The 10683-nt window shown below is 33.1% G+C and overlaps 1 protein-coding gene across 1 annotated transcript in view; it reads right to left on the reverse strand.

The window, feature by feature from the left end:
* Positions 1 to 742: 742 nt before the first annotated feature.
* The window catches only part of LOC107668223 (LIM/homeobox protein LMX-1.2-like), a 47539-nt gene continuing 37598 nt past the window's right edge, over positions 743 to 10683 (reverse strand). The window contains exons 3-8 of the mRNA XM_016460066.1: positions 4912 to 5144; positions 4656 to 4834; positions 4234 to 4311; positions 3472 to 3538; positions 3202 to 3366; positions 743 to 1548 (exon numbers count right to left, since the gene is read on the reverse strand). Of these exons, the coding sequence (XP_016315552.1) occupies positions 1391 to 1548; positions 3202 to 3366; positions 3472 to 3538; positions 4234 to 4311; positions 4656 to 4834; positions 4912 to 5144 (880 nt within the window). The 3' untranslated portion in view covers positions 743 to 1390. The remainder of the gene's footprint in view (positions 1549 to 3201; positions 3367 to 3471; positions 3539 to 4233; positions 4312 to 4655; positions 4835 to 4911; positions 5145 to 10683) is intronic.

Consider the following 10683-nt stretch of genomic DNA (forward strand, 5'->3'; position numbering starts at 1 on the left):
CAAAATGAACTATATGTGTTAAATGGACAATATTTTAAAAGAAAAATTTCAAATTGCAAGTTGTTGTTTTTTTTAATACAGACACCTTCTCTTACTGAAGCTATAGTATTCACATTATTCTTTGTTTATTTTTAATTTCAGATATATCAAATGTAAAATTAAAGCATGTTTTGAGGCCAAAGGGAACTCTTCTTTGTTAATTAAAAAAAGTATATATTTCAGATATCTCAAATGTAAAATTAAAACATATTTTGAAGCCAAAATGAACCATATACGTGTGAAATGGACAATATTTTAAAATAAAAGATTAAAACTTAAAAGATTTTTATACAAACATCATCTCTTATTGAAACTATTTTCAATTTACATTCGTTTTTGTTCAGTTTTAATTTAGTTCAAATATCTCAAATGTGAAATTAAAGCATATTTTGAGGCCAACGTGAATCATGTATGTGCAAAAAGAGCAATATTTTAAAATACATTTTTTAGTACAAACATCATCGTTTACTACAACTTATTTTTTTTCAATTATCATTATTTTTTGTTCATTTTTTTTTATTTATTTCAAATATCTCAAATATAAAATTACAGCATTTTTACAGGCCAAAATGAACCATATGTGTGTGAAATGGATAATATTTTAAAAGAAAAATGAAAAAGTTAAAGATTTTTTAAAATTTCTTTATTTTTAGTACCAACAAACTTTGGTAAATTGAGCAAGTTTGAGCAAAAATGCATCCTCAACAATGTCCAAGAATGCAAACGACAAATAAATAGCACAGCGAAATAAACATATACATCTTTAAACATCAACAGTAATACTACACTCTCTTCCGGGGACTTACATAAAGATGTTTATGGTACTTACTCTAACACAATTTGTCTTAAATAAAGCTTTGCAGGTTTACTTGGCACATGTACGTAATAAATAGCTAGTCGGCTTTATCAACACACAGCTGTTTCGGCGTGAGTTTCTTTTGAAACATTTGAAATCCATATTCAACAACAACATTGTTGTACTGTATGCAGTGTTTTCAACTTTTTGCATGTATTGCATTTGTCTATTTACGGTCTAAACTTGGTTCAATATACTGCAGTAAGTGTCCTGTAGCTCCTCTAGAAATATTTGGTTAGGATTTTTTTCCCTACAAAGTCTAGATGAAAACCATCTCATCCTATCTTCACATTGGCTTGGCCAGCACATCTCTGAACCTGGTTAGACTTAAGACCTCCTCAGCAAAGCCAAGGTCTGGTTTCATCTGTAGCGCGAGTCGTTTGGTTTGGTTTGGTTTTCTTGTCCTTACAGCCTCGGGATTCTAGTTGGCCTTTTACTGGAGGTTTGACTGGCTGTTAGGTAGTTTTCGTGGCTGTTTAGTCTCAGGGTTTGGTTTCAGGAGGCGAAGTAGGAGCTCTGCATGGAGTAGAGGCGGTCGATGGGGTTTCCCACGCGGGTCTGGAGGGATCCGGCTTCTGACGCGGCCAGGAAGCAGTCACTCAGACTGGTCAGAGACGTGTCGCTGTCAATGTCGTGGAAAATCGAGTCGTTTCCTGAAGAAGAACAACAAAAATGAGGTCTAGGTACCGAAAAAGTCACATGAAACAGCATTTTTGAAGAAAATGTGAGAGGGGTTTGTTGTTCAAATGTTCGAGATTGGTTTGATTTTTCAATTCGATTTGATTTTTGAAAAAAAAAGTCTCTTCTGCTCACTAAGGATGCATTTATTGGATCAAAAAATACAGTAATATTGTGAAATATTATTACCATTTAAAATAGTTGTTTTCTATTTGAATATATTTTAAAATTTCATTTATTCCTGTGATACAAAGCTGAATTTTCAGCAGCTTTAGAAACCATGCAGGATTCATTATATGTTGATTTTGGAAATATTTCTTTTCAATGTTGAAATTTGTGCTGCTTAATATTTTTGTGAAAGGATTTTTTGATAAATATAAAGTTTTTTTTAATTTTAGTTTTTTTACATAGAAATCTTTTGTAAAATTAAAAAAAGGTCTTTACTCTTCTTTAAAAGCGAATCATACAGACCCCAAAGTTTATCTTTATGTGATAAAATTCAATTGAATTGAATAAATAACATGAAATCCTTAATAAAAAATACAATTTTACACAATATTTATTTAAAATCACTAAGAATGTTTCAATATAGAAAGTAATCAACCGTTAACTCGTCATAATAAATGTACATGTACTGCTAATTTGAAGAAAATTTACTTTACAAAATTAAATTACACTAAATATTCTTTTCTTTCACTTCATCATTAACAATGAACATGTTAATTTCTTTCAAAAAAAAAAAAAAATCACCATGACCCCAAACTTTTGAATGGTAGTGTGCATTATGATAATAATGTTATAATAACATTATAGTGATTAGAGACAGACATAATTAATTTGAGCAAAAATTTTTCACCAACATTCACTTTTTTTAAAACTTTTTTTCAGTTCCTTAATATCAGGTCAACCAATAAATGCCACTATTTGGAATATTTACAGGCAAAAATTAAGTTATTTAATATCCTGTTTTAAAAAACGTTTTTACAGACATTCATTCTCAAGTGAGAAAAATAAATTTTTCATAAATATAATAGCACTACTATATATAATAATATTCACGAGACCTTAAAAATTGATTCTGGATATTGGTTTTCAACTATTTAGCCATAATATAATTGGTATTGGCCATGAAAATGCAGTATCAATCGATCTCTAACAGTGACAGAACAAGTTTTAGCAAGCACAGCTAATAAACAAATGTGGTCCTCACTGAACTGAAGCTTTTAGTACAAAGAGATCGTTCGGTCCTCAAGGACGCAGTTTACTGTTCGCCATAGAAATATGATTAGCCACCAGACTCTCAGCTGCTTTTCAAAGCTGTAATTGCCTATAAACCGTTACATAAAAGAGCATATAAACTACTCATTTGCGTCAACTCGCAGCAGGACAAAACGCACTCATCAATGTGTAATCGTGTGCGTCTGCAGGCCGCAGATCCACGCACGCTTTCTCGGGAGTGCCACGGGCAATTTTATAGTGTAATTTTATAGGCTTCTCAAAAACTAATTGACACTGTTACATAAGGGTGAAGACAGTTTAATGGCACATTTGTTTTTATTGGGCCCATACGTGGCATTAGCGGCCGCTTCTGGTCAATATCACAGCATCGGGACGGGAGTTTTGCTCACCGTATGGATTCATGTGATCTCCGGGCATCTGCGGAGGGGTCAGGCCCTGCTGGAACGGGTCTGTGCTGTATCCGCTGGTCTCCATGGAGACTAACTGATGCTGTGGAGGCGGAGCCAGCGGCGTGTAAGAGTTCATCAGATTCTCCATTCGGCTTGAGATCACATCTGCAGAAAACACACCGTCAGATGAGTTCTTAGAAACAAAAAAGAGGGTTAAAACGGCTAAAGACTAGCATATGTTGAGAGACTGTGTGTGTGTGTGTTTAGTACCTTGTCCGAGACTCTGAGAGTTTTGCTGCTCTTGTTGCTGCTGTTGTCGGCGTGCTAATTTCTTCATCTGACCAGAAAAAAAAGGAACAGACAAGTATTAAATCCATTTTAAGATCTAACTTCAGTTTTAGTTAATAATAAATAATAATAATAATAATAAATAGCACTCAAAAATGATAAAAAAAAAAGATTTAAATAAATAAATAAATTGATTGATTCAATTTAAGTAAATTTGATTAAAATAAATATATAATTTGAATTATATAAATAAATAAAACATTTAAATAAATAAATTTATTTTTATTTTTATTTAATAAACAAACAAACAAACAAACAAAAACATATTTATACTATTATTTTTTATGGGCAATTAACTATATTAAAGAGTTGTTTAGGCCAGGGATTTACAAACCAGGGTTCAGGGATACTCAGGCACTGTTATTTTAGTATTTTTTATAGATTCAATTTAAGTAAATTTGATTAAAATAAATATATAATTTGAATTATATAAATAAATAAAACATTTAAATAAATAAATTTATTTTTATTTTTATTTAATAAACAAACAAACAAACAAACAAAAACATATTTATACTATTATTTTTCACAGTACAAATTGGGTCTTTGAAAATATATAGCTGCCTTTTTACATGTTAGGATGCGTGTTCCTTATTCAAGGACAATGATATCTGGGCGCCCGTGGCATCTAAAGGACTGAAAACGCCTGACTTAGGCTCAGTTAAGATCTCAGGACATACTCACCTTTGCTCTTTGGTTCTGAAACCACACCTGGACGACTCTAACAGTCAGACCGGTCTCAGCTGCCAGCGTCTCTCTGACCTGAAACAACAGGAACATTCATATATTACGTCATTTAAAGTCGTCTCACATACCCAGACATTGGAACAGTGGAATGAAGCGTTTGCCATTTTTACATGCAATACACATCAGATGATTCATAGTTTTTTTTGTTTTTTTTGCCATTTTCACATGCAATACGCATCAGATGGTTGATAGTTTTGCTATTTTTACATGCAATATATATCAGATAGTCCACAGAGTGCTGTATAATACTGGATTAGAAGTATCTAATGTTTCTCTACAGGTAGATGAGCACAGGTTGCACATTCAAGAAGTGAACTTGGTTGTATTCCCTTTAGAAATCTTCTGAAGGAAGGTCTCACCTTTCTGCAGGGTTTGGAAGACACCTCAAAGGAGGCCTTGAACGCGCGCCGCTGCAGGGTGTTGAGGATGGTGCGAGGTCTCTTGGGTCTGCGTGGGTCTTTGCCATCATCGCCGCCTTTGCCCTGACCTACTGCTCCTTTCTCCGGCTTCACATCCACATCTTCATCCTCACTTTTGTCTGCAGAAACAAGCATTTTAAATCACCGTTCTATGGAGAGCAGCTGAGCCGAGAGGAGAGGAAAGTGTCGTTCTCACCGGAGTCAGAAATGTCCTGGCTGACCGAGTGCAGTAGGTCCTTTTCCTTCTCGTAGTCGCTCTTGCAGAGCAGCTGTCCCTCCTTCAGGACGAACTCGTCTCCTTTACACAGCTGTCGCTCGCACACGCAGCAGCAGAAGCAGCCTAGATGATACACACTTTCTAGTGCGCGCATCACAAACTCAGTGGGAGCGATCTTCTCCAGACAGCCGCAGCATTTGGCCGCAAACAACCTGATGAGGAGAAACAAAACATACAGTTATTGCTTTTTAAATTCTTAAAACATGTTTCTGGTCTAACTGTGCACAATTCCCTTGTGTGTGTTATGCCAAATAATTAAAATGTTTGTTTTTATCATTTTTCTTCAAAATATAACTTTTTTCTGATGTAACTAAGGATGCATAGATGAAGATATTAGCCAATAATATTAACCAATAATACAGTATTAGCCGATAATTTAATAGCTAACCTAATATAAATCTAGGAAATGTATTGCAAAAGTGGTTTCATGTCAATATAAATATGTCTGAATAAATTCACATCAAAATTTAGATGCAAAACAGATTTAAAAAAAAATTAATTTTATTTTTATTCAGCAAGGATGCATTAAATTGATCAAAAGTTACAGTAAAGACATTTATAAATGTCACAAATTATTTCAATTTCTAATAAATGCTGTTCTTTTGAACTTTCTTTTCGACAAAGAAACCTGAAAAAAGTAATGTGTCATGGTTTGCAAAAAAATACAAAGCAGCACAACTGTTTTATGATATTTTTTTTTCAACATTGTAACATTGATAATTGTAAGAAATGTTTCTTGAGCAGCAAATCAGCATAGAATGGTTTCTGAAGGATCATGTGACACTGAAGACTGGAGTAATGATGCTGAAAATTCAGCTTTGATCACAGAAATACACACTGTAAAAAATGACCGTGAATTTAACGGTAAAAGACTGTAAAAATGCTACAGTAAAAACCTGTTAAATGGTTAACGGTAAATTCCCCTACTATATACAGTGAAAAACTGTATTGGACATTACATGTCATTTTACGGTAGTATACCGTTTTTGGAAGTGAAAAAGAGTATAATTTACAGTGAATAACCGTAAATTGACATTCCCAGAATTCCCTGCGTTACATTTCAAATTAGATATGTTTTTGTTGAAATAACTATGTTTCTTCTTATTTTTTTCTTATCAGTTTTGTATATTAGGGTTGTATGTTACACATAATGTTGTTAAAAGAATGTTTATTGCATTATTTCAGTTTCATGTGTGTTACCATGACGGTGTTTAGTGTTTGTGTGAATGACACTGTGCACCTTCTATATATGTTAGTATTTAAAAGCTGCTTGTGATGGGCTTTGGTTCATCATGTGACTTTCTCATCACCACCTGCATTTGGTGGTTATCAGTGTATTACAAAGGTACAAAACTTAAAAAAAAATATATCAGTACTTCAATAGGTTGGTATATTAACATTATATCAGTTAAAGAAATTACGGTATTTAACTGTAAATTTAAGTTCAAACCGTAAAATCTAAAATGTTGCTACCGTATTTTTTACGGTAAAATTCTGGCAACCACAGCTGTCGGTTTTTTACCGTAAATTTTACGGAATTTTTTTAGGTGCATCTCCAAAAATGTGAATATCATGAAAAAAAGTTATTTTTTTGTAGCTTGTTTCAAAAAGTGAAACTTTCATATATTCTAGATTCATTACATGTAAAGAAAAACATTTAAAATGTTTTTTTGTTTTAATTTTGATAATTAGAGCTTACAGCTCATGAAAGTCAAAAATCCAGTATATATAAAAAATAGCTTTTTCACGATATTCTAATTTTTTGAGATGCACCTGTAAATTACATTTTAAATAAAATATATTCACATAGAAAACAGCTCTTTTAAAATGTAATAATATTTCACAATATTCCTGTTTTTACTGTATTTTTAATCAAATAAAAGCAGCCTTGGTGAGAAGAGACTGCTTTCAAAAACATTAAAAAATTGTAGACACCAAACTTTAGTAGCGTAAAGTAGGGTAGATCATCAATTTGAGCTAATCAATCACAAATAAGTGCTAAACCAAATAAATGAAAACCAGATTTGAATATGACACACAGCAGGACCTCCTGTCCTAATCATATGAAGTATAATGTGAAACAGCAAAGCACAAGAGCGAGTCATTTCTTGGGTTAATACTCAAACCCCCTGACGTGAGACTCGCTGCAAAGCTCAATAATTCCGAAGCATTAAGCAGATCTTCCCTCAGAGCTCGGTCTTCTCCCACATCAATAAAGTTCATCCATAAATATCACAGGCGCACAGATCAATGCGTGACTGACACCGCGCTCCTGATTATGACTTTGAAAGAGATTTTTAATAAGCCTCGAGATATGATGGTATCATGAGGTGAGACACACAAAATAGTTTTACAGAGGAGTCAATATTCAGCGACGGACCCACGGGAAGAGAAAATCACAAGTGAAATCTCTTTAATATCTCTATTGTTTCTCCCAGACAGCATTGAAGGAGACTTCTGCTGAAATCTCCTGCTTCTCAGATGTTTCTCCTGAGAAAAGACCTCAGCAGACCTCAGTTTTCAGATCTCAAACTATGCTGAAATTTTCCAGAATCCCAAAGTTTGCGATGAAAAGTCAATGATCTCAATATGAGCTCGCACATTTCCACTCTTTTCTTTTAGCTCTTCTATCAATGTATGACATATTTGTCTTTGTATAAACACTGTCGTTCAAAATAATTCAAGAAATTACTACTTTTATTCAGCAAAGATGCATCAAATTGATCAAAAGTGACAGTAAAGATTTTTATTTCAAATAAATGCTTTTCTTTTGAACTTTCTATTCATTAAAGAATCAAAACAAAAATATAAAGCAGCACAACTGTTTTCAACATTTAAAAAACAAAGTCCAAAATCAGCAAATCAGAATGATTTCTGAAGGATCATGTGACACTGAAGCTGCTGAAAATTCTGCTTTGCATCACAGATTACACTTTGAAATATGTAAATAGCTATTTTAAATTGTAACAATATTTCACAATTTTTCTGTTTTTACTGTACTTTTGATCAAATAAATGCAGCCTTAGTGAGCAGAAGGAACTTCTTTCAACATTACAAAAATAGTACAGACCCCAAACCTTTAAGCAGCAGGTACTTTACAAGAAGAAACTGATACAAAGTTGAGAATAAATGAAAGAGAGGACTCCGCTGAGCCAAAACGAGCAACCTTTGAGCAACACCACGTCCAAAGAGTTCAAACTTATTTTCTTTCTCCATCTTCTGCTGATCTTTAATAATCACACATGTGGAAGTTTCCCTTCTTCCTCTGTCTGTCACATCACATTATGCTGCTGTCTGTAATTCCCATGATCCTTCTGGAGATCATCCTTTCTTCTATTGTGCTTGTGAACTAATCCTGTCCTTTCTCTCTGTCTTTGTTGACAGGACCACAGCGGCGGCTTTGTCTCGAGTCTTTGTCAGAACAGCCACGCGTGACACTCGCAAGGGGAACGTTTATGAAGAAAATCATCTTATGAACTAAAAAGTCGCCCACATGTGCAGGTGTGTTGTAGGGGGTCAAAAGTCAAGAAAGCCCATGCACAAGTTAGTTTAATACATTACACTGCATAAATGAAAGTTGTAAATAAAACAAAGATTATGTACATTTGACAAGAAAATACTATTTCAATCATGACAACTCTCTGAACATTTTAGCATGGTGATGGATATGACAATGTTAATGTATTTGGTCTTGGCGGAACAGATCTGCTACGCTGCTGCTGAATTGCTGCTGCTGTTGGTTATTGCTGTAGTTGTAGATTATTGCTGCTGCTGCAAGCAAGTGCAGGAACTTGCTACTGTCAATGCATATGGTGATACGGTGCCGTGAGTATTTAAGACTTACTGCTGCTGCACAAATATCATATAAAATAACCCCATAGCAGATCTATACAGGTGGAGCTGGGGAAGGTGGAGGATTTCAGAGAACTCTGAAAGCGCGTTGCAGGAATCTCAAGTGAATGCTAGCCAGCCATATAAATGCAAGGCAGGAAGCTCATTGGCTGCATATGCAGCATGAACCAAGCAGCTTGAGCCAAGTCGTTTAACTCTTTGAATATCATCAGTTACATTAACAACCCGTCAGCTATTGCTGTAGTTGTAGATTATTGCTGCTGCTGCAAGCAAGTGCAGGAACTTGCTACTGTCAATGCATATGGTGATACGGTGCCGTGATTATTTAAGACATACTGCTGCTGCACAAATAGCATATAAAATAACCCCGTAGCAGATCTATACAGGTGGAGCTGGGGAAGGTGGAGGATTTCAGAGAACTCTGAAAGCGCGCTGCAGGAATCTCAAGTGAATGCTAGCCAGCCATATAAATGCAAGGCAGGAAGCTCATTGGCTGCATATGCAGCATGAACCAATCAGCTTGTGCCAAGTTGTTTAACTCTCTGAATATCATCAGTTACGTTAACACCCCGTCAGAATGCGGCATCTAGAGTTTCATGACTGTACTATATAATATATATTTCTATATATTTCATGAAAATTTCATGTTTAAATTCAATTTGAGCAATAGTAGGCCAACTAGTGATCCCTTGTGAAGAAGTACACTTTTAATGCTTGTTTTATTATAATATTATTATATTCTAATATTATTTGATTGTTTTTAATATAATATTATTTTATTTATAATTATACTTTGAACAAGAGTACTTATTATGGTAATAACATACTTAAGAATATACTTAAGTGCAAACTGAATGAAATGATTTCAGACGGTTAATTGTATGGTATTTACAATTAAATTAAAATACATCATAGATTAAGTTTATATTAAATTCTATTAGTGGATTTTTTTAACCTACCAAAGTAGGACTTAAGTACAACTTTTTATGTAAATTCATAATTATTTCTATTGTCTTTGAAATATGGTCTTTGAAATATACTAACATATCATTTTTTCATGAAATTTCTATTAAAAGTTATATTTTGAATTTCACATTTGTAACAATGATGTTGCAATTTAGTACATTCTAAATAAATTATAAAAATTATAATCAAGTACTTTACATTTGCTTTTGTATGTTAGTCAACATATAATGAGTTTATTTCTTTAAAACAACTGTTAAAGCAATGTTTTAAATTGTATTTTAAATTAAAATGTTTAATGCTGTTACAAATTGCACTTTTAAAGGTGCACTTAAGTGTGTTAAGAAACATAGTCATGAAAGTAAAAAAAAAAAGAAAAAATAATGGTGTGGACACAATTTTCATGCAGAAATTATTAGTAAATTTAACAAACAATTAGAAAAAAAAAAATCAGTTAACACAGAATTAAACATGAAATTCTGAAGAAAAGAAGAAAAATATTTTCTTGTAAAATGTTCTCCAATAATCTTTATTTACAACTTTGAAAAAATAAATAAATAATGTAAGGGGTCTTTTATTTCATCAACATTATATTATCTGTTATATATCTATATTATCAGTTTTGTTTTTTTAAATAAACTTTTAAGATTTTTAAGTACACCTAGCTTTTAAGTGCACATTAAATATTATGCACACAGGGGATTTTTGACTAATAATATAGGAAGTTAACAAAGAAGAAGATGCATGTGTTTTTTGGTCTCTTTTATGTCTAAATGCGTGTGAGAATGCAGTGGTTTTGATTGACGCAGTGCAGTGGTTGAAACTAATCCCTCTTTAATACCATTAAAACAGCCTAAAGAAGGGAAAGTATACACG

This window comes from Sinocyclocheilus anshuiensis, unplaced genomic scaffold, assembly GCF_001515605.1.
Source record: "Sinocyclocheilus anshuiensis isolate Anshui unplaced genomic scaffold, SAMN03320099.WGS_v1.1 scaffold245, whole genome shotgun sequence".
In the NCBI taxonomy this organism is placed as follows: domain Eukaryota; kingdom Metazoa; phylum Chordata; class Actinopteri; order Cypriniformes; family Cyprinidae; genus Sinocyclocheilus; species Sinocyclocheilus anshuiensis.